General features: G+C 42.5%; 1 protein-coding gene across 1 annotated transcript; it reads left to right on the top strand.

Moving 5' to 3' along the window:
* The first annotated feature begins 1226 nt into the window (after positions 1–1226).
* Positions 1227–24640, top strand: LOC145395020 (cysteine-rich hydrophobic domain-containing protein 2). Its single transcript, XM_080268764.1, has 5 exons — positions 1227–1351; positions 6220–6430; positions 14738–14858; positions 16872–16923; positions 24544–24640. The coding sequence occupies exons 1-5, from the start codon at positions 1227–1229 to the stop codon at positions 24638–24640; spliced, it is 606 nt and encodes a 201-aa protein (XP_080124890.1).
* The last annotated feature ends 2212 nt before the right edge of the window (positions 24641–26852 follow it).

Below are 26852 nucleotides of genomic sequence, written 5' to 3' on the forward strand. Positions count from 1 at the left end.
TGGGTCTGCCTGCCCAACGAGAAGTAGCTGAGGGACTTACAGTGGCCGTTCCCTCCCCGACGCTTACAGTGGCCGTCGTCGCGGCTCCACTCCTCCTGCCTTTCCCTGTCGGTGTGCATACAGTGGCCGTCACACCGAGGCGGGCTCCAGATGTGGCTGCAGCAGAAGGACGTACAGTGGCCGTTCCTTCCCTGACGCGTACAGTGGCCGTCATCACGGAGCTGCAGGGGCAGAGAGCTGAGGGACGTATAGTGGCCTTCCCTCCCCGGTACATACAGTGGCCACTACCGCGATACTGCCTGGAACTGTATCTGGAGCAGTCCCACCCCGATCCTGACGAGGGTTGGTTCGGCTGGGAAGTAGTGTCGCACTCCTGCGACGTCGTGGTTGGGCAGGTTGAAGGGAAAAGGGACACAAGGTCGGGGTACCCCGGCGCCCGTCTTGCTCTGGGCCATGTCGCATTCACCTGGCCCGCCGTTGTATCCTCCTGGTGTGAGGGTAGGGCTGCGGCTTCGTGGCGGGGTGGGGGTTCCGGCGGCGGGAGCGCGCATATTAATGGGAAATGGCAGGAGGACAAACACTGATTTACTTATACTGCCTTATAATATCCATCCCTGGCCCCCTTGACTAGAGGGCCATAGTTTGGTACATTGTATATACTCTGCTTTAATCCCTTCAGTTCGATGACGCATATTTTGTTCTTGCTATCCCCAGACGATTTTATTCATCCGAGAATACCCTTTCAACTGCAGGGTTAGGTGTAGATTTCAGTAACCTCTTCGGTGTGATGCATCTCCCCTAATCTGACTAAAATTGCCTAGCAGTAGCAAGAATAAAGTACAAAATGTCATCTATAAGTGAACTGCGTCGTCCTCTCAAATCAAAATCATCACAAACAATAGAAAATTAGCGGAAACATAAGATCAGCCTAAGCGAGCTGGCCTATGATATTTACTTTGTTGATGGAAGGTCATATTGCGTCACATTGCATGTACGATTTGATGCAGTATGGCCCCCAGAACACTGCTGGGTCATACATTATTTTCATCCTAGCTATATGTACTTTCGATATCCTAAGAGGATGAGTTCTAATTTCACCATGATTTATTTGAATAGCACTGTAAAGAGTTTTCTACGTAAGTATAGTCCTAAAACAAGGAGGTGTGGAAGAAGTTAGGAAAATAGAACTAACCCTGCGCCCTCTCTATGGCAGTGTAAACAGAAAGATGGCAGATTTCGATGCCATCAACACAATCGAAAGAGATGAAGAGGACAACTCCTCGTCGTCTTTGGAATCTTACACACAAACGCCTGAGCCAGTTATCATAAGAGGCGCGGGTAACATAACGGTGTACGTATTAATTTATTTACGAGGCTGAAATGAAAAGTGTAGCCTTCCTAGAATCCTGTCATTGTTCGTCGCAAGTACCAGGAACTGAAGCCCACGCATCAGTTTTCTAAGTTTTGTGCTTTTAGGCTCATCTTTAGCACTTTCATTAGGTTGTGAGTACGTATTTGGGGGCGTCCATTATATATTGGTCCATTTTGTTTTTGAGCTAGAGCAGTTTGTGTAATTGTATAGGTGTAGAAGGAGAATGTTTTAATATTCTGTTGGAGGTGCTATCCTGTGGCCAGTATGAATTTAAATACTTAACAGGGTTTATGCACAACAGTGATTAGTAGAAATTAAATTTATATGAGTGAGTTTGTAAATAATTCATTGTTAGTGTCTCATATAATAGGTATTTGTTAACTGAAGCTGCGTGTAGTTTGCAGAGTAGATATGATGGGTTGCAGAAATTAGTATAGGTCTAGGTCTAGCATTATTAAACAATTTGCCTATAATACATGAAGTGTAGAAGCAAAAATTCTGGCAATGATAAACTGGTGTGTGGAAGTCTTTGTTTACGGTGAAGCTGGTTATCACGTTAATTCTCTTTATTTATTTAGAAGCTAATGATTACATTAATTCCATATAATTATTTATTGAGAACTTTGACATAGCACAGCAGTGTCACAGCAGTACTGATTTATTTTCTACCTGCAGTGATGATTTATTCACTCTTATTCAAGATTTTTAATGAAGAAATAAGCTTAGCAATTGCTATAGTAAATACTGTATTGTGTTGCACATTTTGTGCTTCTGATAGAGAGCAAAACTTAAAGACTGAGGAAGATTATACTATTATAGTGATAAAACAGGTTAATCTGGTGCTTTACAATCATGGCTTATGAACGTACAGTAATTGAACAGGACCTGGTACCATGAAACTTGCATCATTGTGCTTTAGCCTTACAAGTTAGGTTCAGTTGTCTTACCTTTTTACCAGGTAATTTCTCTGCCTTTTGCCCTGCTGTAATCTCTGAGAAAAAAATGTAGCTAAGTGAAAATGAGCATGTATTGGCATAGATGGTCTAAATCAGTTCATATCAAATACAGTAATGCCTTCTGTCTATCTGTCTATAGCCAGGTGCCACAATCCCATAAGGGGTGAGCATTTGTCTTTGAGTTAGTTGTTTTACAGGGAGGGGCACTAACCCTTGCCAACCCACTTGCCGACACGTAGGAAACACGTATGGGTTGGTTATATGGTTACCACCCAGCGTTGTAAATGGTTTCCTGGCTTGCAGGAAACCAATAGGCTTGTCACTCAATGTAAAACCACCTGGTGAGGAAAGAAGAGCAATAAAAAGTGCTAGGAAAGATGGGAGAAATAGGAAGAGAAGAGGGCAGACACAAAAAAAAGAATGATAAAGGTGACGGAAGAAGTAGGCAGCACCGGCTACATTAAGTGAGTGGTTGATGGCTAGAAATAGGAAGAGAGGAGGGCAGACACAGAAAAAGAATGACAGAGGCAAAGGAAGAAGTAGGTACCATAGCACTACATCAAGTTAGTGGATGATGGTTGCCACCACCTACCATCAGTATAGCTAATACTGATAAATAATGCCTTGGCCACCCATAAGGAATCCCCATATTGAGGTTGGCCATGGTACCGGTATATTTGGTGTTTTCAGTGGATTGGAAGCAAATCTAAAAGCTAAAAGTATACACTGGTACTGTACCTTACCTGATTACTTCCCATCAGTTGCTGGAAGCCCGTAAGAAAAAGAGAATCTCAGATATTTAAGTTTTGTAACTGTGAAAGTCTGTTATGACTTTGACTTTGTGTAATTCTTATGGAATTTCCTACCAAAGTGTGGTAATTGTATGGCTTGTTACATTGCCACATTTCACTCTCATGGTAGTACTTCTCAGGGTTGATCTTGGCCAACCATCATAATATACAGATGGTTAGTCATTGCCAGTATGTATGTTAATAGTTTCCTGGCTAGTTTTCCTTTAAAAAAATAAGGAAATAGTATATAGCTGAACAATAATGTGATGGATAATAACTAAATTAGCAGCTAGTGTTACTGAAGTGGTGAGATGTACAGTTGTTCTCAGAATCCATAAACACTATGTCAGTTGAAGAGTGAGGTGAAGTGGAAGAATACAGTGATTCCATGGAAACATCACGCAGAGGGTAGGCTACTTAGAGTACCGTATGTGATGGATAAAAGGTTAGGGGGCTAGGGCTCAAAAGAATAGCTTGTCCTCAGGGATTCATTAGCAGTCAGCTTTGGAACTGTCCCCTTCTGTCTGTATTTCCTGCTAGCTATGATCTCCAGTCTTTCAAACGCAGTGTGTCCAGGCATCTCGAAATGATTGGATCTTGAGTTTAGCTCTCTCTTGTATTTTGTTTTTCTCTTGGGAGGAACAGTTGTTGTGGGCTCGTGGCCTTTTGTACCTTCTTCCTAGCATTTAAAAAAAAAAAAAAAATGTAGTAGTATGTTTATGCTTGAGATCATAGCTACATATTTAAGAGAACAGGGTTTATCAGGTAGCATAGCTATTGTTTATTCTGGTATCATAGAATCTTCCATATCTTGGTCCTTTGTTTGGGTTTTATAAGTCAGTGTCTTTTTGCTTCCATTTGGACACTTTTCAGCTCCAGTTGGAAGGACTGGTTAGGGTCAGTATTTTTATATTCTTTTGTTATCTTAAACACCTTGGTCTTGTCTCCTTAGGCTCTTTGTTCTACTGCTGTGAGTCAAGCCTCTCAAGTCTGTTTCCATGTCTCTAATTTTAGGCACTGACTGGATTGCCTTCTTTTCAGTCTTTCCTAGTGTGTCCATTTCTCCCTTGTATTGTGGAGATCAGACCAGAACTGCATATTTTATTGTTAGTCTTATGATATAATGCTCAAAACATTGTCCAGGTCCATATAAGTTGTGTTTTTAATCCTTCTCAGGACTAAATTTTGCTTAGCAATTAAAAGCCAGTGTAGGGATGTGAACCCTTGGTTTAAAGCTAGAGGTAATTTTTGCTCTTAGGGTCTTTCTTCATGGGTATCCTCATTTCTGTGTCTTTCATCATGCATTAACCCTTTCTGAGCATCATACCTCATATGAGACACAGTGAAGGTCTGTATAGGCCATGCTGTAAGCCTCATAGGCTGTGAGGTACAGTTTACATTGGTTATGAAACAATTACCCATGGGAGGTAAACTACCCCACAAAGAATCAGCCTGGCAGGGGTTATATCCAGGAATGCTTCGATTTTTTTTTTTTTTTCCCTTCATTTGGTATCTTCATTTGTGTCACTCATCATGCATTAAAAACCAGGATTATTCCATGCATTGGATGTGACAGTATTTATATTTGCTGCAGACCAGTTGCCATTTGTTGTGTTACACTGTTGTTTTCTTGGTGCTTAATAACTAGAAAAAGCTAGAAAATTGTTACCTTTCCAGACATCTCTAATGTTCCCATTGTCCATAATAAGGAAAATGGTATTTGTGTCAGGAGTGTTATATTGTATGGCAGTGATACATGAGGTGTAAAAGTGAAGGATATTGTGAGACTGGAATGATCCGATGGATTCGTGGAATAAACTGAATGACAGGATACCCTCAGAAGGATAGGTCTAGAGGTATTAATAGAGAGTTGGCTCAGAACAAAGCGGGATGGAGGAATACTGTCAGGTGAACCTGTGTGATCCATCATTTTGTTTGTAAAGGCTCCAACATGCTTGCATGTCTTGGCATGCAGCCTCCCCACTCGATCGTTGGCAGCCTCCCTACTCAGTCCCTTATCCCTGGGGTCACACTCTATGACCTCGTCCCAAGTCTTTTTTTGTTTTGCCTCGAACAACCCTACCACCAGTGTTAACACTTCTCACTTTCTCCTATCTTTCCTCTTAGCTCTTCCATAATAGTTTTCATCCTAGCTACTGTATATACAGTACTGTATGTGGAAAACACATAAAACTGAATATGGTGATGATTTTCCTCTAGGTGTATGATATTTCCTTGTAATTTAGTGCAGGTTATGGAAATAGTAAGGTAAAGATGAGTATTGAAATTACTTTCCTCCTTGCTAAATACTGAGTGGTATTATATACAGGAACAGGTAAAAAAAAAAAAAAAATCCTGTTTTACTGAGATTTGGTGTGCATTAATGTTTTATTTATTTATTTATTTTTTTTATTGACATGAAGCTATAGTGGTGCGTTCAAGTGACTACACTGAGTGATGAGCCTGGGCTCTTGTAGCTCAGGAAATGACTTACCGTACTGCGTTGGGTGATAACTTTGTAGCTAAATGAACGTCTGGTGGTCTAGTAGTTTAAGGCACTTCACGTGGATGTGACCCATAAGAATTTACACCCAGTAATGGACCTCCACATGGTGGTACTGTACTCAGCTCCCTCCGGGTGAAGCAGCTGTGGCATTCACCCAGGAGCCAAACATTCTCATATTTCCCTGCATTTCGCTGTGGGAAGGACACAAGTCTGACCCTCGTGAGGCACAGTGTACCACAGTGGGGCACTAGATCCCTACATGGTGTATATACTGTACAACACTGTACACTGTACTCGTAGGTCGGCCCCACAGAAGTAGTTGCATACCTGTGGTCGACAGGTCTGCTCAGCGAGACAGATTAGTGTTAAGCAAGAACAACGGCAACACCTGAGGGGTGGTTTGGGTTTATTGCTCTCATTGAGCCACAGATGTAACTTTTCAGTCTTACCATAAATGTCTAGACTAATTAGCCTACCTGGGCCCCTTATTCTCCTGATGGGACAAGAAAGGATTGAATGATTAATACTGTAGATAGCTGGAATGACAGCAGTGATAGTGAGTCATTGTGACTGAATTGATTTTTGTTTTTTCAGATTTGGGTTAAGTAACAGATTTTGTCGAGATTTCCCAAGTGCACTGACTGGACGACTCGCTCCAGAGGAATTCACAGGGTCAGTTGGCCGTGTGAACACTGTTCTCAGGAAGACCTTACCTGTCTCAGCTCGGTGGCTGCTGTGTGGCTGCTGCTTCTGCTTATGTACCTGTGGCTGCTCCCTCTGGCCAGTTATATGTCTAAGTAAAAGGGTAAGTCATAGTTTACCCGGTATATTGTGTTAACTCTTTCATGGTTGCATGTTCATGTACTTTTTTCCAGGAAAAAACAGACAGTTTTACTCAAGTAAGAGTGAATTATGGGAGTCAGTGACAAATATTTTATATTTATTTTCATTTTTTTGCCTTTTTCACCTCAGTAATCTGTCACAGAAGGTAAAGTCATGGTACAATATCAGTACTGAAGAAAATGAGGGACAGTGAGTAAACATTGTTCCACTTCCATAATATATATATTATACACTGTATTGAGGTGGTGATGAATCTGACTTGGGGGAGGGGATTTTGTTTCATCTGAGTGAGTTGTAATTTCCATCTACAAGACTGAAGTCATACTTATGAATTAAAATGGACATACTATACAATCACCTTAACCCCTTAACTGCGGGCTTGTTTTGCTTTGACTTGCGGCTCCCGTGGGCATATTCGCGCTCGACAGACTCTCAAAAATTATTTGCCAAAAATCAGTTATTAGTCCTAGAATATTAAAATCACATATGCTTATGGCACATACCTTCAGCTTTCTCCTGGGGTGTTTGTTGAGCCTTCGTCGAGTACCGTAGGACTTGTGGAGACCTCTGAAGTTGGGTAACGAAGTCTCCACTTTACACTTCCCGACAACCCGTAATATGATTACCACAGCCTGATATTATCACTAGAAACACTATTCTATGATTCTCAAATAGTTTGGAATCCATACTCCAAAAAAAAAAAACACTGTGAAAGCAATGAAAATTACAAGCGTGTATATGACCTTCCCACTTGTGATCGTTCGCCGCTGGTGTTCTGTCATTTATTATTCATAAAAACACTCACAGTTTATATTTCTATTACTATATAACACTTATATATATATCTACAGTCTTTATCCATAAGTTTCCTTCAGTAATAGTAGTTTATTGTCACTGTAGGCATTCAGTTTCTCTTTCAGTAATATACGTAGCATTCACTTTCTCATCCTGTATACTAGCGTTGAGAGTGAATGTCACTTTCACCTTCACTCTCATAGCTCATAGTATTCATACATGATAGAGTGAAACTTTCACTTTCATTACTCCTAGTATATATACTTGTATTCTTATAGTACTACTCATTTACATTTCTATTTACGTTCTCTATTTTATTTACATTATTTACATTTCTATTTTATTTACACTGTGTTAGGCACTGTCACTTGCAGTAACTTATAAAACTATTTTCCACTGTTCACTTATATTCACATTCATTGCTTTCACTTGCTTTTTACACATTATTTACATTTCCACTTGCACTGTTTTACTCACTAGAAAGATCGTAGTCACTCTCTGTCATTTGTCAGCCCTTTACCTCTTTCCACACGAGGTTTAGTAGTGGGTAGAGGTCACAGGGCCCTTTGCCTGGGGCTAAAAAGCGGCGGAATTTAGCAGGCGCGAATCCGACGTACTTTCATCTTGAAAGACGACAGTAAACTGATACTGGTGGCCTGCCTGCCTACTGCCTAGGGAGAGTGCAATACTGCCAACGTCAGCCTCGTGAGAGCTGCTAATATATAGCTATGAAATGATTGGCAGGAAATCTAGACAATACATATTAAATTAGGTAGTTCCATGTGAATGTAAATATCACTTAGGCTTCTCCCTTCCCTCCTTATATATATTTTTATTACGAGAATAGATTATACGGCATATTTCAAGGGGAAATAAACAGCGAAAATTAGCGAACGAGTTCACGTGAGGTGTTGTCAGGTGATAATTAGCCAATTCCAGGTGTATGGCACTATCATTTACCTTATTTCTTTTTTGTATATATTATTTGGTGTAAGAATAGGGCATAGGGCTTATTTTAATGGATGAAATCAGTGGAAAATTCCAGGGAAGATTTACTTAGCGTAGAATACAGTGTGGTGGCCTGCAATAATTAGGTAGTTCCAGGTGAATGTAAATATCACTTAGGCTTCTCCCTTCCTTTCTTATATATATATTTTTATTACGAGAATAGATTATACGGCATATTTCAAGGGGAAATAAACAGCGAAAATTAGCGAACAAGTGCATGTGAGGTGTTGTCAGGTGATAATTAGCCAATTCCAGGTGTATGGCACTCTCACTTACCTTATTTCTTTTTTGTATATATTATTTGGTATAAGAATAGGGCATAGGGCTTATTTCAATGGATGAAATCAGTGGAAAATTCCAGGGAAGATTTACTTAGCGTAGCACGGCCAGGCAGGCGAGAGGAGAGGGTAATGGAGGGGAGGTAGGCAGGGGAGTCAAGAATGGGGAGAAATGGCTAAATTGTCAACAATGGATGGGAGTACAGATGAGATTAGGAGTGCTGACTAGTGTTGGACATTGGCAGTACTGATAGATGATACAAGCCACCACTTGAAAGCCCGGGCGAATTCAAAATAACACAGAATCACAAAAGTGACGCCCTGCGGTATTATCCCTTACTCCCAAGCGTCACGAAAGTGACGTCCCACGGTTAAGGGGTTAAGAAACCAACCATGTTCATTAGGTGAGGACTGCCTGTTTTTTCTTAGTCTAAGGAAGTTTTCTTGCACCTTCCTTGCTTATTACCAGTAGTTTCTGCAGATGTGTTAATATTCCTATGTACAATTGTTCCTGTACAGTACTTACAAACTTTAAATTACTGTAGCTAAAGTTTTCAGAGATATAATACTTTCATGAACAATTGCTCCTCTACAATGCTTGGAAACTTTTGAGTTACTGTATGAGTTTTCAGAGATACGAACTTCTTTTGAGAAGCTTTTATTGAGTTATTTTTTTCAGTAATATCTACAAAATTGTGTACTGTGTGCACTGGTTACTCAGAGTTAATTTTACTCACGATCAGAGATACTTGAAGCAAATAGTACAGAAATGGTATTTCATTTTCTGCCTGTGTTTGTATGTTTAACACCCAGTAGTGTTGTTTTCACATGATACTGTGTTGTTAAGTGAAGATGAAGGGCAGCTGCAAGGCTTGGTGAATGAGTTTGAGAGAGTGTGTAAGAAATGGAATCTAAAGGTGATTTAGGGGAGAGTAAAATTATGGTCTTCGAGAGAAATGAAGTCAGTGAATGTACAGTGAGGTTGGATGAGGAGGAAATGGAAAATGTGAGTGCATTCAAGTACTGTACTTGGGTAGTGTGATGAGTAAGGATGGAAGTTTAGAGGGTGAAGTGCCTGAAAGGGTACAACAAGGAAGAAAGGTTGCTGGTTCTTTGAAAGAGTGATAAGAAACAGGGAATTCAGCGTGGAAGTAAAAATGTCAGAGCATGACAGTATTGTGACACCAAGTCTAATGTATGGATGTAAAGCTTGGGCCTTGTTGGAGGGGGCCCAAGTCAAGAGTGAGAGCAGTGGAATTGAGTTATTTGATAGGAGCGTGTGGAGTCACATGGAGAGATAGACTGACAAATAAGGAAGTGAAAGAGCATTGTGGCGTGGACGTGGATGTGATAGAAAGCGTTAGAAGAAATACATTGAGGTGGTTTGGCCATATGGAGAGGATGGAGAGCGAGAGACTGACGAGGAGAGTGTATGTGAGTGAGGTGGAAGGGGTGAGAGGGAGGGGGAGACCCAGGATGAATTGGAAGGATGGAGTGGAGAGGTATATAAGAGAGTCATGTGTGAGCTGGGAGCAGGACAGTGAAATGGCGGGGGACAAGCAACATGGAGGCAGTTTGTTTGTGGCCACCCCTTACAGGCTTAAGGCATCTGGCAATAGATAGATAGTTTCTGTGTTTACCAGTGATATTAGATGCACTGTAGCTACTGAAATCCAACTAAAAAACTTTTCTAGTTACAAAAATTGCTCATAAATTGGGGAGCAGCTGAAATGTACATTGTTCATGCATATTACAGTATATCCATATTGAAAAGATATAAATTGCCTATAAGAGAATAATGACCCCCTTAATGCAGTAATAGACTGGAAATACTGGAAATCAAAAGTGCACCTCATGAAAACAAAAAATTATCTCAATTTTTTCTTGCCTTTCCATTTAATAGAGGGTGTGATAGAGTATATGTCTCAGTTTTTAGGTAGATTTATGCCACAGTTTAACCACAACAGTGTTTCGAACTTTGATACTTTTTGACCACCGAAAAAAATATGCATTTTTATTTTTTCCAAAGACCAATTTTATGGATATAATATTGAAGAGAGAATGTTGCAGTATGGGTGTGCAAAATTTTGGGTCAGTATTTACTACAGTTTGGCTGTAAAGAGTTCAGATATTTTCTTTATTTTAAAGGTGGGACTTAGGCAAAAATGCAGATATCGTGAATGTTCATCATGATTAAATGTTAGGAGCCTGTGGAGTCACATGGAGAGACAGGCTGACGAATGAGGATATAAAGGAGCGTTGTGGTGTTGATGTGGATGTGATAGGAAGTGTTATGAGGAACATACTGAGGTGGTTTGGCCATGTGGAGAGGATGGAGGGTGAAAGACTGACGAAGAGAGTGTATGTGAGTGAGGTGGAGGGGGAAAGAGGGAGGGGGAGGCCGAGGATGAGATGGAGGGATGGGGTGGAGAGGTATATGAGAGAGGGGGGTGTGAGTTGGGAGCAGGGGAGTGAAATGGCGGGGGACAGGGCGACTTGGAGGCGATTTGTTTGTGGCCACCCCAAACGGGACTGAGGCGTCTGGCAATAGATAGATAGATAGATAGAATACCACATGAAAGAGTGCATTTATAAACATTATGCAGCAGAAAACCAACCCAGTACCTACCTTGGTATAGGCATGTTGTCACCCAGACTGACAAATACAAGCATATTGGAGCCTTTATACACGAAATGAAATGAAACGATGGGATGGACCATGACCTTCCATCGTACAAAACAGTGACTAATGAGACACATGTGGGGCAGGCTGTGAGCAGGCAAAAAGACTCGAGTTGCTTCTACATGACATTTCAAGTCATGTATCAACAATCTGCCCCCTCAAAAGCGTGGGAAATTTGATTTACAACCCGATGGTGGAGCTGTACGTCGCAGTGTGCCACAGAATGGCTGTGGCATTTTGTTCCAGTTGTTAGGTTGAAAATGTTATTCTTGCTGTCTCCGTGAGATTTTATGCAGCTCAGGAGTGATCTTTTGAACCTGGTGGGTAAAATGTATCCTTCATTAGTCCATTTATTACTAGATATTCCTGCCTTCTGGTGGTAGAAGAATGAAATGCAGTATAGCACTTGAAAGGGTTAATCACTTTACTCTGATGATGTATGGTACAGTATTGTATTATTTTATTTTTGTTACCTGGAGATGATTTCTTTTAGCTTGGGGAAGATGTCTTGCAGCAAAGAGGTTTATGAAAGCTGTATCTAGCCCCTCCAGTTTGGAACATTTATCTTAATGTGAATGAAACTGCATAGTGGAGCAAGAATAAAATAAGATGTACATTACTGGATTGGGGAAGTTGATATGTAATATGGAAGCAGATCACTAAGGAAAAATGTAGTAGATTGCGGGGAAAGGTAAGTATGAAAGCAGAAATTGTAGGGAAGTGTGCAGGAATATGCATACAGGCAGTCGTCAGTATACTGTACTGTATGTTGGGGATGTGTTCTAAAATATTGCAACTTTCTCTTTACAATATGTACTGTACTGTTTAGTTGGAAAACTGGCTAATTGAAATACAGGTAACACTGAAACTTAACTCTTAAACAGCAGGGTACAGCTTATGATGTAAATGGGAGCATCCGCATTCTGCATGGAACATCATGTGATGGAAGACATTTTTCCTGTAAAAGATGACATCTGGTGGTCCAGTCATCAATTACAGCCCTCACATATACCACCCAGAGCCAAGTGACTGACTGCTTCAGCCATTATAAGGTTGAGCACAGTTAAGTCTCATGCAGTACATATGTATCTTTATGCTACATTTTGATTGAACTCGATTCTTTGTGGTGAATCACATGTCTTTTTTCAGTTGTCATAGTGACATGAACAAGCAGATACCGCAATCCATCCTTCATCCAATCCCATGTAGCCCCATGAGGAGTTGTAGGAGCCCAGGGCTAGGCAAGTTGGCCATGACATTTAAGATGAGAGTGACCAGCCTCACTCATCCCTGAGTGGCATTATGTGAAAATAAACCCCAACCCCATGAGGAGTGGAGGAGCCCGGGTTAGGCAAGTTGGTCCTGACATTTAAGATGAGAATGACCATCTCACTTATCCCTGAGTGGCATAATGTGAGCAATAAACCCCAACCATCCCTTGGACATAAACCCACACAGACACAATCTGATTGGAGTGCCTTAAGTACCCACTAAACCACCAGATGCCATAATTTGGTTAAATGGTTACCACCCAGTGTAGTAAATGGTTTACTGGCATACAGGAAACCATTTGGCTTGTCACTCAGTGTAGAGTCACAATTAGGCAAAAGGAAGAGGAAAGAATGAAGGGAAGAAAGGCTGAAGAGGGAGTGTACAATCACCCGTAGGCAGAAAGAAAAGGAAAGAATGAAGGAAAGAAAGACCGATTTAGGAAAGGTTGAACTTCATTCATGATCTGAGTGTTCTATATAACCAGTTCCTTTGTTGATTAATTGACTTCAAGAAGAGCAGTTTTTCATGTATATGCCATGTTTTGGAAAAACATTATTTTTCATCCTCATGTTTTATAGGGTTAAATAGGCTTTTTTTTATATACACTTTTCCTTGGACTTGTAAAGAAAAAAAAAAAACAGGATGTCAATGAGGTAATGACGGCTTACTATCACTGTACTGTGGGTTGCCAGAGTATCGGTGCACAATATGTTTGAAACATTTGGGACCACAGAACGAAGGTCACTGAATTATTAGTCCGACCTACCACACATTGGTAGCCCTGTTGTTGGGAGGTGTCATGTATCACCAACTAGCAATATCCTCTTGCATACATATAGCAAATATTATGTTTGTCCCATTCTGTATGAACAGACATTGTTCATACGAATGGGACGGTAAACATCAGCAGGCGATCGAATGTACTCGGTAGGCATCTGAACCCCTGTGCACTGACACTTTTGGGACACATAGTACCTGGAGGACTTTCTGCCATGGGCATCATTAAGTCCATAACACACAGTATCTGTGCTATATATGCAGAACAAGTGACTATGGCAGCACATGTGCAGTGAATGGAATGACATGGACTGTAAAACTAGGAATCCTCCCTGCTCAGTTGCTGGTGGGATGTCCTGCACATACTTCACTGTCTCTTGCTGTCAACAAAAAAACTACACTCAACTCTCGGCTATCACTCTCAATTGGTCCTGCTATGGCTGCTCTATAGCCAAAACCGTGATAGCCGAATTGAAGAACTTATGGAAATAATTCTAATTGGTGCCATGACCTCAATCTTTACCCCTAAGATACCCAGTTTGTACCACATATTAACATACAATAGTCCAAAAATGAGCATGTTTTATGATGTGATCATGATTCTTATAAATACCCCTCACAGTTGATTCACTGATGTTATATTTCTTCCCCACACTTCGCTTGGTCTCTCCATTGTCTATAAGTTTCACGTTTCCAGTTTATCTGCATAACTTAGGTTCTTCCTTTTCTTTATTTCCCTGCCAGGTGCCGCAGTATTATGTTGGGTGATGGTAGTGGGACAGGGAGGGGGTACGTTGGCCATGGTCATATCATAAAAAAGGTTATTGTTCTCGCTGTCACTGTTCACAGTCTGAGGGTGTGCACTTGAATGGTTTGGTGGGCAGGAGACTCGGTCGGGTGGCCAATCAGCACTTGGCTGGCGCTGACATCACACGACCAATCACGGAGTGAAGCTTTTGTTGGCTGGGCGGAGCACCAGAGCCCGGCCTTCTTGAAAATTTCGAGCATTTTCGGTGTGCGATAGTGGGCATTTAGTGCGTGATAAAGGTATTTGGGTAGTTTTTTATATAGGCGTGATAGCGAGATACGCTATAGCGGAACCCGTGATAGCCGAGGGTTGAGTGTATATTCATTATTAATCATTGGTATTATTTTTCAAATCTTTCTGTTATACTTGATATGTTTTAAAAATTATTTTTTTATGTATGTTGAGACGTTTGGAGTATTCGTGGTTCAGGGAGGATTTTTGTGGTCTTCTCATTCTGTTCAGGCTGGGTGTGTCCATCTGAGTTTGTGGAAATTTGATTTGGAGAAAGATGATGGTTGTTGTGATGTGTTTAACAGGTTGCAAAGAAAGGTTTTTTGAAACAGGGTAAGTTCTTTAGTTTGTATTGCAAAACAAGTTAGACACCATGGTCATGTCTGAGGAAACGTCTAATATTTCCATTAATTTCAGACGCGAAATGCAATAGAGAAAACCTTAGAAGCAGAAAATACCAACTTATATCACAAACTTGGACTGCATTGGAGACTGGCAAGACAACGTTGTGATAATTCCTCATTAATGGAATATGTAAGTATTTAAATTTTGATATAATTAGGCTGCACTACAGTATATTCTTTGGAAATATATATACTGGTTGTCTGTTTTTTATGTATGTGACCATATTACACCAGTGTGTATTATGCTAAGGTAATGGTGTGGAACAGTATTGTTTTTAAGGCAACAGGATGCAATATGTCCCCCCTCCCCTCAATCAACCCCAGTCTCCCTGGCCAAACAGACCTATAGCTGACATATCAGCTACAGGCAAACAACCCCACCCTCCTTGCAAGTCTGTCCTGTGCAGCGAGCTGATGTTCCCATGTGATTGACAGCGAGGCACACGGAAAATTGTAGAGGTTTGGTTGTGGATGGTCGCCAGATTTGCAGCCCTCCACTCAGTTTGTTGGGGCACCATAGAAGGTTCCATGCCACTCCATTAGCCTATTGATTATTTGGTTATCTCCCAGCATTGTAAGTGGTTTCCAGGTTTACAGGAAACTACAGTACTAGGCATGTCACTTAGTGTAGAGCCTCTTGAAGTGGAAAGCAGAGTACTGGTAATAAAAACTTACCAGAAGGAAAGGGAGAAATAGGAAGAGAGGAGGGCAGGCAAGTTGTTCCTAACATTGATAAAGGTGAAGGAAGAAGTAGGTAGCACTACGTCAAGTGAAAGTATGATTGTCACCACCACCTACCACCAAGATGCAATACTAATTATGACTTAACCCCTTTAGCCTGAGTAAATGCTGTGCCCAAGCTGATAGGTACAGTATCTTTTGTTAACATTGAACCAGCTACTGTTAATTCACATTAATGTTGCCAGTCTTTGACACTCAGTTTGGGTTAAAAATGTCATCATCATCTTCATCATCTAATCCTGTGTTGCCTCATGAGGAGTGTAGGAGCCCAGGGCTAGGCAGGTTGGTCCTGACATTTAAGATCACTCATCCCTAAGTGGTATTATGTGAGCAATAAACCCCAACCACCTCTTGGATATAAACCTGCATGGGCTCAATCCGATTGGAGCACCTTAATTACCCATTAAACCACCAGCTGCCATAATTTAGTTAGGTTGTATGGTTACCACCAAGTGTAGTAAAGGGTTTCCTGGTGTACAGGAAGCCATTTGGCTTGTCGCACAGTGTAGAGTAACCCGTAGACAGAAGGAAGAGGAAAGAATGAAGGAAAGACATAAGAGGAATGAAGAGAAGAAAGGGCAGTCACTCGAGAGCAGCACTACATTAAGTAAGTGGATGATGAGTGCTCCCACCTACCATCAATAACCATCACTCATTTTACTATATTTATAGCCAGGAGAGGCCAACATTTGTTTTTCTTAAGCTAGACTTGCATTCAGTTCTCTGCTTTCCATCCAACATGGTTGCCATGTCCTGAAACCCATTTTGCACTCCTACACCATTTACAAAACCCACATTATAGGGAGTAGTCCCTTATAGGGAGTAGGCTGTAGCACCAGCTGATCAGGGTGGTACTCCCAAGGGGAATGGGAATGCTGGTGATAGGGAGAGCTGGTGCTCCCATTTCACTAGCTACTGGACCATCCCCCTTTGCTGATCTTTTCATTGTGACACAAACATGGAGAGTAGACCAGCATACTTTCCCGAACACTTTCCTCTAACTATCTCATACACTACTGTACGTGGGTTTTACATATTACACACTGTATCCCGCTCCGTCACAGGGGTTAATGCCAACAAGGGCATGTGGTCAGAAAACTTTGACCTGCTACCTGGTGGCAGACCTATTGTGGGGAGACATGATGAGGGCTCTGCCAGCATAGATTTTGGTGCCAAGATAGGATGGGATTCAGCCTGTGCTAGAAGGTACAGGGCATAATTGTTCCCAGGCTGCCACTTTAGCCCAATAGAGAGGGGCCCGAACCTGGGAGTAGCACCCCAGGAGATTGCCCTATCAATGGGTGTATAATTGCAAGGCAGTTACAGTGCCAAGGTGCACTTGGAGGGTGTCCCTGTTGCTGTCCTGGCAGGGTGTCCCAAGGGCCACTACCACAGCCACTGGTCAGTCCTGGTGGACTATGGGTCCCAGATCCCATGCCTAGGCCTGGGACTGTGCAGGTGGGTGGGGCCTATGGTATGTCTCTCCCCAGTATTTATTCGTACCAAATTATGACGACAAAAGAAAGATCTTCTAAGCAAGCCTGAGGAAACTAAATCACCCAAGGGGATCAGAGTGGCATCATGGAATGTGGGAAGTTTGAGGGTTAGAGTGGAGAAAGTAGTTAAGGCATTTAGTAGGAGGTGGGTGGATGTGGGATGTGTGCAGAAAGTCAGGTATATAGGAGGATCAGCCAGAATGATTGCTGGGAGGGATGCATGTTGCAAGTTGTTTTGGCAGGGTAGGGCAGATGGATATGGCTGTGTGGGTGTGTTGGTTGGGGAGAAATGGGTGGAATATGTCATGAATGTAATGAGAGTCAGTGATAGGATAATAGTAATGAAAATTTTATTCAGTAGGATTATGTTTGCATATATATCGGCCTGTGCTCCACAGGCAGGCTTGGATGAGGTAGAGAAGGATAGATTCTGGGATGACCTAATACATGTAGTAAGTGGTAAGGGGGATGATGAGACTGTAGTTTTGGGAGGGGACTTAAATGGTTATGTAAATAAAGCAACTCAAGGATATGAAGTGCAGTCACTCATAAAAGAAACGACCCCCCCGGCCAACACACCTTTCAACCAATATGATATCGGTCCTGGTAACACTGTAAATGACGTCAGCTGCGATTGGGGGAAGTTCATTCAAAGATCATTCGAAGTGTGTCGAGACCATTCATTTAACCCTTGAGGCCGGGGGTTTCATTTGCATCATGTGCGGCATTAATGCATAAATGTTTCGGGTATGGGATTCTGTTATCACCTGAAAGTTCTTTGTTCTTGTAGCATAAAGTTAATTTTGTGTGAAGGACAACATAACAAGTTAGATATAATGTATGTTTGACTCGAATTGTGGATTGAAGCAGTGTTTCGTGCAGATTAACTCTGCCCTCCTCTCATAACACCCCTCCTCATCCCCCCATATGGCTGACGTCAAATACACTGTTACCAACACTGAATACCCCAAGTTAGATTGCCTCAAACGCAGGGGGGGTCTTTTCTTTTATGAGTGACTGTACATGGGGATGTGCATATCGTACAAGAAATAAGGAAGTGGAAAAGCTACTCAAGTTTGGGGAGGGAATGAGTATGATTGTGTGCAACACACATTTTAGGAAAAGAGAGAGTAGGTTGATTACATATGAGTCTGAGGGAAATAGCAGCCAGATAGACCATTTCGTGGTCAAGATTGATAGGAGGTTAGTAAGGGATGTTAAAGTTAAAGGGAGAGAGGAGTGTGTGCTGCAACACAAGTTAGTGATATGTGACGTGGTGCTTAAAGAGCGGGTGATGAAAAAGAAGACCTATGCACCTAGGAGGAAAATATGGAAGTTGAAAAACCAAGCAGTAAGGGATGCTTTTTATAGCGAGATGAGTAGAGTGGTGGCTGAACAGGGAGACGTTGGTAGGAGTGTTAATGAACAGTACAGAGTCCTCAAGAAGAACCTCTTGAGAGTTACTGATTCAGTGTGTGGATGGACAAGGGGCCCCCCAAGACATAAAGTAGCTTGGTGGTGGGATGAAGGTGTAGAAGCTACAGTTAGGGAGAAAAGAAGGCTTTTCTGGGAGTGGAGGAAGGGTGGTAGCAGAGAGGAATATTTGGCTGCCAAGGGTAGGGCTAGAAGAGAGGTTTACAGGGCAAAGTCTGAATCTCAGAGACTACTTAATAGCCTAATTAGTGGGTAAAGGAAGAATATGGTATTTAAGCTGGCAAATTAGATGAAGAGGGAGAATAGGGAAATCATAGGTGAGCAGTGTGTGAAGAATGATGGAGGAGAGGTAGTGGTGAACAGTGGGGATATTAAAGATGCCTGGAAAGAGCACTACAACTGGTTATTGAATGAGGAGTTTGACAGGGACAGGGAAGGTTTGGATCCAGCAGATCTAGCGTCTGGCCCTTGGCCTTTAATTGACGCTGCTACTATGAGCAGGACAATAGGCAGGATGCAGATGGGGAAGGCAGCAGGTGTGTCTGGGTTGACTGCTGAAATGTTGAAAGCCTCAGGAGATGCAGGAGTGGAGTTAGTCACAGATTTGATAAATATGATTATATATGAGTCTGTTTTCCCAGATGATTGGCTGAGTGTAATTGTAAATGTGTACAAAAGGAAGGATGATGCCCTGGAAAGAAGAAATTATAGAGGCATAAAGCTTTTGGACCAGATAGTGAAGGTAATGGAGAGAGTTCTAGAAGGTATGATTAGAGAAAGAGTGAATGTTGATGAGATGCAGTTTGGGTTTTTGCCAGGCAAGGGGACCACTGATGCCATATTCATTGTTTGACAGCTTCAGAAAATATATATAAGAAAGAAAAGGGAACTGTACTTTGTTTTTGTTAATTTGGAGAAGGCCTTTGACAGAGACCCTAGAGAGGTGGTGAAGTGGGCAATGAGAAAGCTTGGAATTGAGGAGTGGCTGGTTAGGATGGTTATGGCCATGTATGTGGGTGCTTGCACCAGGTAAGGGTGAGTGGAGATTTGAGTGAGGAGTTTTCCGTGAATGTTGGTTTGCATCAGGGGTCAGTGTTGAGCCCCTCGTTGTTTATTATGGTACTTGAAGCCCTCTCACATGACTTAAGAGATGGACTCCTGTGGGAGATGTTGTATGCTGATTATTTGGTGTTGATTGCAGAGAATGAAAGGAGGTGGAGGAAAGATTTAGGGAATGGAGAGATGGTATGGGACACAAGAGCTTGAGATAAAAGCAGAAGTGATGGTATCTTGGGCACTGTCAAAAAAGAAGGGGAGGGCCCTTGTGCAATTTGCCACAAGGATGTGGGAAGTAATTCCATCTTGTGCAGTGTTTGTGATAAGTAGGTACAGTACATAAGAGATGTGGTGGTATTAGAGGTAGATTGCGAGATAACACTGATTTCACGTGTGTGGTGTGATTGCCAGGTGTGAAAGGATTGAACTTACTGTTGAGTCTCTTGAGTGTGTGGACGAGTTTTGTTATTTGGGAGACATGTTAAGTGCTGGAGGTGGGGCTGGAGGTATCTTTGTGGCTGGAGTGAGGAGTGTTTGGAAGAAGTTCGGAGAGCTGTTGCCTCTCCTGACATTGAGAGGGCTCTCCCTCCATGCTAAGGGATCTTTGTATGCAGCATGTGTTAGGACCGTAATGCTGTGTGGCTGTGAGACCTGGGCAGTAAAGGAAGAGGATATTTGCAGGCTCAGATGTACAGAAATGGCAATGATTAGGTGGATGTGCAGTGCATCCTTGAGTGTGAGGCCTGGGGGGACTAGGTTTACGTTGGAAGAATTGAGAGATAGGATGGGACTGGAGTGTATTGGTGTTGTGATGAGGAGAGGTAGGTTGAGATGGTTTGGGCATGTGGAGAGGATGTGGGATGATAAATGGGTGCAGAAAGTGAGAAGTGTTAATGTTGGGGGTAGGGTGGCGAGAGGTAGACCGAAAAAGACCTGGGATGAGGTCATCGAGTGTGACCTCAGGGATAAGGGACCGAAAAGGAAAGCTGCTGAAGATCGAGCAGCATGGAATGCTGCCATTTGGGGACCAATGTTGATGCATGCAAGCACATGGTGGAGTCTTCAAGAACAAAACAAAACGAATCATTCTCTCTCTCTCTCTCTCTCTCTTTCTCGTGACCAGCTGTACGAGAAAGTTTCACAGGTCTCTCATGGGACCCCTGTAATCTTTGTGTAATGGATTGTTCTGTATCTTTTTGTAGCTCTGTTATATATTGCTCCTTGTTCAGCTGTGGGGGCCAGAATAGCTCAGTGGTAGCACTCATGCTTCATGACTGTAGGGTTGGCTGTTTGAGCCTGTGCCAGGGTAGCTTACTTCTGGTGAGAAATGTTGTGGTCTTTCCAAGGATCTCTCCGTGACCTGTAGAGCTGTACGTTCCATTGGTCCCAGCTCAGAGGATTCATCTTTGTTCAACTGTGGTCCGAGCCATGTTGTGTAATGGTGATTCTGTAGTGGAAGATTTGTCAACCACAAGTGTAAAAATAGATTGCATTGATGATTGCATTAGGCAGTCATTATCCTACAGTACTCGTCAGAAGTATTCAGCGTTGTCCGCCGGGCGCGCAATACTTATGGCCCAAAAAGAATCACCCATTTTTGGGGGTAAGAATTGAGCCACAAGTATGAGCTCCGAGCATGACGTCACGGTAGCCTGAGGCCTTCCGACATGCTGGTTGGTTCCCGCCTCAGTCGCCCACGGGCTGCCTGAGAGAGAGGAACTCCGCCGAGTGTCCCTCTCAAATTGCGACATTTTTTACCGAGTGTCCCGCAGTGTTTTGGCCTTTAAAACTTTGTTATGGCACCTACCCGTGAACTATCGAGTGAAATCATATCCCAGATCATTGCTCTAAAGGAGGCAGGCCACCAGACAAAGGAAATTAGTGAATTGGTTGGTGTGGCACGATCGACAGTGCGTCGTTGGTGTGCGCGGTTTCGGGAGGAAAACAGTGGTGAAGTTCCCACAAAGAAACCGAGGTCTGGTAGGCTTAGGAAAACTTCCCCAAGGTCTGTTAATGTTTTAAAACGTGCAGTGGAGTTTAATCCTCGTGTGAGTGCAAGGAAAATTAAGGAGAGCAACCCAGAAGTGTTTGGTGAGGTGTCAGTGAGAACAGTGTCTCGTAGGGTGCATGAGCTTGGTTACACAAGTCACAGGCCTGTGAAAAAGCCTCTTCTCTCTAGCAGCCAGAGAATTCGTAGGCTTGCCTTTGCTAATAACTATCTAAACTGGGGTGAGGAGCAATGGTTGTCAGTGTTGTGGTCTGATGAGGCAACGTTTAGTGTTACCTGTAACAGAGGAGCACGCAAAGGTAGTGACCCACTTGACCCACGGTATGTAGAAAGCACAGTTAAACATCCTGATTCACTCATGGTATGGGGTTGTTTCTCAGGGAAGGGTTTGGGGAAGCTTGTTGTACTTCCCAAGAACCTCAGAGTGAATCAGGATGTTTACCTGGAGCTTCTGTGTGATCATTTACCAGACTCCTTCGAGCTAACAGGTGCACGAGTGTTTCAGCAGGACGGTGCACCTGCTCACAAGGCCAAATCGGTCACCAATTGGCTTCGTGATTGTGAGGTATCATTCATGACAGACTGGCCAGGAAATAGCCCAGACCTCAACCCGATTGAAAACCTCTGGTACCTCGTAAAGAAGAGTCTCCAAGGGAAGGACGTGAGCTCTCTGCCTAAGCTGGAGGCCGCCATTCGTGACTCCTGGGACAAAATACCGCTCCAGCACCTCAGGAGCCTCGCCCTTTCACTTCCAAGACGTCTCAGGTCCGTGAAGAAACGTAAAGGCTACCCTACGAAGCACTAAAGGTAAATAAATTGCATTATTTATATGTTTTTTCAATGTTGAAAGGTTTGTTTCTCAGGAGGGACGCAGGGCGCTCCATACTTCTGACGAGCACTGTAGATATGTGTCTTTGACAGTGTGATATTGTTCCCTAGGTGTGCTAAATATGATCTGTGCTTTAGACTGGTGAATGATAATTTAGTACTTCTTTATCCCTAAAGTGAAAATAAGTAAGAGAGATAATATACTTGTGTTCTGGCATGACCCCTGGATAAGCAACTCAACACCATCACTACTGCTGACCATGTGTGGTAAAAAATCATCACGGTGTTCCCAGTTTATGCTAAATATGATCATTGCTTGATGCAAGTAAATGATAATTGATCTTTTTGTATGTGTAAAAAAAAAAAAAAAAAAAAAAAAAAAAAAAAAAGCTTGGAATTGAGGAGTGGCTGACCTGAGGATGAAGTTAGCAGTTAAGTGCATGTAATTGATACGCTGGTGTTGTTGCTGTTCTGGCAACTACCACTGCCGCCATCACTCCCCATGTGGTTAAAATTTACAACACATTGCAGCAGCTACACAAAGTAGTGTACAGGTGAATGACAAGTAAAATTTTTATGACTCTGCAGTGAAAGTAAGGGAGTGGTGTGTATCATACTTATGTCGTTGCAGAAGAGCCAGCTCATTTGCCCACCATCACACTCCTCGTTTGGTCATACATCATCAAAGTGTGCCATAATTATGCTAAATACTATACAGTACAGTATAATCTGTGCATTTCATTTGTGAATAAGAGTTAATATTTTAAAAGAACCAGAACTGATATGTGTGAATATTTTTGTGAATGGTATTTGTTTCTGATTAGAGTGCCATCCCTCACAAGCACCTCCAGCCCAAATGCCTGTGTTGTGAAGTTGACACAGTGTTGCAAAAAGTCATGTATAATTAATATTATTGTTGCATGATAGTTGTGACTGATAATTAATAATTTTTAAGCTCAAGTGAAAATAATATGTTCCTGAGGCACAGTGTCAGGAGTTACAAGCACATCCCTGTTCCTTGTTTCATGGAAGACCAAGGCTACTTGTTAAGACAATGATGCTTAATCTCAAGCTGGAAATTAGATGCTGAAAACTGGTTGTGAGGTTAACTTCCAGTGGACAAGTGCTAGGCCAGGCACAGCTGACTGTCTACCAGCATTAGAAAAGACCTGGGGATGAAGTTAGCAGCACAGAACATACTGGAAGTCCTCAACAATGCCACTTGGAATGCCAGGAGATGAGCATTAGTTACGGGCAGGATGGAGGGATTGCTATGTTGTGAATAAAGAACCAGCGTCAGTGCTGGATGTGTCTGTCCACTAACAAGATTATGACTAAGGTCACCATTTTGTGAGAGAGCCTGCAGCAGTGTGATGGAGCAGCTGGTGATCACTCAGGAGTCACTGTGCAAGAGTTTAAGGCTAGTGCAGGATGGTTTGAGGTCTGTAAGACATGACCCCACCTGAGCAGCGTGAGGTTTAATTGGGATGAGGACTTGATGAGAAGAGTGGCAGAGTTTCCTGCTGTGCTCCAGAGCATGGTCAGGATGAAGGGATTGAACCCTAAGCAGGTCCTAAACTTCGATAAAATGAGCCTGGTTTGGGGAAAAAAAAAAGATGTCTTCAAGAATTTTCATTGCTTGTACCAAGGAGGAAATGTAAACACAGACTTCAGGGCAGCCAAGGAGTGGCATACTGTGCTTCTGAGGTCAAACATTGAAAGTGACTTGGAGCTGAAACTGATGCTATTCTGTCCCTCATGCACTCTATAGTTTCAATAAGAATTATCTGCAAGTGATCCAGCCCCCAGACTTATGGTGCAGTGCCAGCTACAGTATGTCTGTTGATTACCTGTCTCCTTGGCTGGCTGAATATGTCTGGATTTGCAGCCTTGCACCTGTATACCATTCACTGATGAGCTGATAACATTGAGGAGTTCCTCCTCCCACCCAGCACCACTCATCCAGCCAATGGATCAGGATATGATTGACAACTTTAAGCATGTTATCTCCATTGCGTGATGGTGGAGATGTTAAGAATAACTGATGGAAAGCCTTAGGTTAACTGTAACAAACTTTTGGTGCAATTACAATATCAAGAAGTATGATAACGTCACTGCAATGTGGATGGAAGTGATATGGAAGACCCTGAACAGTGTTTGGTGCAGACTGTGGACAAATTACTGTTGTATATTCACACCTTTAGGGGGTCAAGGCCATGCCAGACAGTTATTGCAACATTGTTAAGTTGTCAGGAGATGTTTTGATGAGGCTGATGAGGACTATGTTCAGGAGATCCTTGAAACATTTGAACATGAGGAGCTCAGTAGTGACAATCTGCTTAGTACTGAGTAGCAGTGAGGGATAGAAATGCTTGCACGGGAAGAAAGAATGAATCCTAAGTTTGTCAATGCTGTCATGGCCAACCTGATCCAAAAAATTCTGACAAAATTTGATAGAGCTGTCAGTCTCTTAACAGTAATGACCAGTGCCCCAGAAGTATTGTCGTTGTGAAGCATGATATGTGGTACAGGAATCAGTATGTTGCTATCATGACATGTATAGCAAGAAAAAAAAAAGGATGAAGATGCAACTGTTGTGAGCTTCTCAAAGCCAGAGGTGGAGGAAATGCCGGCTCCAGAAAAGAGGCCACTTTTGCCTTGGCCATCCACCTCTAGTGTAACAGCCACCAATTTCTTCAGGTCCATTGCTTGCAGTGAACCACCCACATCAGAGATATCCAAAAGGCAAGGCCTACCCTGGTAGAAGATCTTTGAAATATGGCCATTTGACTCTGGGAGTTAAGGTACTGTGCTGTTGGAAGAGAGAGACCGTGGATCATATTTTCCTTGTGTGAGGGGGTTATCTGGCACATAATTTGTAGTGATTCATTTTGCATATTGCAACTTAAAATTCTTTAGTGATATTGATATAAGTTTCACATAGACACAATTTGCTATGATTATGTGCAAGAGAGGGAGATACTGCCCTGCCATGCTGGACCATGGTCGTCTGTGCAGGACATGACAGAGACAACACATGAAAGCACCATGCAAACATTATCATATCCTGTACAACAATATTCCACTTCCAGTCATTCCATCATTATCAGTTAAGAAACACCTGCATACTCACTTTACACACAAAGCAGTATAACACCTCAATCTTACCACCATACTACAGGCTCCCCCCCCCTCCCCCCCGACATCGCAGGTGTCCTTAACTAAAGATGATCGAGTTCACCTTGCTTGGCTTAGAGCAAGACATCACCCAGCCCCTCTCAGTTACCATCTTAGTTAGGGGTTGGGTAGAATCACAGATGACATGTGCCTAGCTTGTAGAATAGGCCTACACAATATAACACACATGCCACATGAAGACACAGATGCAGGATCAGTGGTGTAGGGAACCTGTAGGACAGCTTCTTAGGGGATGTTGCATACCTGCTGAATCAGATATATCAAGGTTGAGTAGCAACAACAACAACAGTAGCGTACAAGAGAATGGTAATGTGTTATATAAAGAAATAAAATGTTAATGAGCAGGTGTTAGGAAGCCTCCGTAGCCACTGCGAATGTGTCCATATGGCATGTGAGAGAAAAGAAAGGATCCATACAGCGTGAGAGAGGAAGTAGAAGAGTGTATGAGAGAGTGATAAATGTTTGTATGGACAAAATAATGTGGAGGCAATTTTGTCTTGGCCATTCCTTTCAGTTTGTTACCAGAGGGAGCAAGATGATGATAGTGATGGCAATGATGATGATGATGACAATGACAGCCCTTTGCTACCATGACATCCTTTATATATTAATGTTGCTATCTCCAAAATGATTTTATTCATGATAGAAGAGCTATCATTTGTCCCTTCAGATATTATTGCACTGTTCTAAACTGAAGAAATTTTTCTGGTAGTAATAAGAAAAAAAAGAGGGGGGATGTAAGGGGTGGTTATGGTAGCAGAGTAATCGGAAGCACACTTGGTCTGCAGCTGAAAGGTCTGGAGTGTGAGATGTTTGTTGCAGGGTCATTTTTACCCCAGTCTGTTCAATATTGAACTTATAAATGGACTTGGATTTGTAAAACAGTGGTTACATGTAGTTTGGGCAAATGTTTGTTGGGTGCTTTCCATGTCTGCCATGCTGATGGGGCTAACAGATACAGGAGAGGGATGCATTCCTTTGGCAGTACTGATCTAGCCAGACTGCCCTTCTGTCTGGTTATAGAAATGTCCCTCAGTTTCCTCCTTGAGCTACATTTGAAAAGAGGATGGAGAATGAAAGGCGAGGAGCAACTTCAGCCGGTATTCCAAGGGACAACAACAACAACAACAAGGGCTAATATGTTTGTTCTGTCTCAGGTACTTGTGATAGAAGTCATTCCCAAGAAGGACATCCTGCGGCCAGACTGACGCATTGGCCTGGCCTCGTCCCGTGCCAGCGACCGGCGGCGGAGGCGGCGGCGGCGGTGGCTGTTGTCGTTGTCTCATGCCTCTGCCCTTACATCACACCCTCACTCCCTCCCACAACACAAACAGCAACAGTACTCAAACTCCTCAGTGTAAGTTGAA

The sequence above is a fragment of the Coenobita brevimanus genome, chromosome 29 (assembly GCF_032717465.1).
Source record: "Coenobita brevimanus isolate Jiangsu-jjx chromosome 29, ASM3271746v2, whole genome shotgun sequence".
Lineage (NCBI taxonomy): Eukaryota > Metazoa > Arthropoda > Malacostraca > Decapoda > Coenobitidae > Coenobita > Coenobita brevimanus.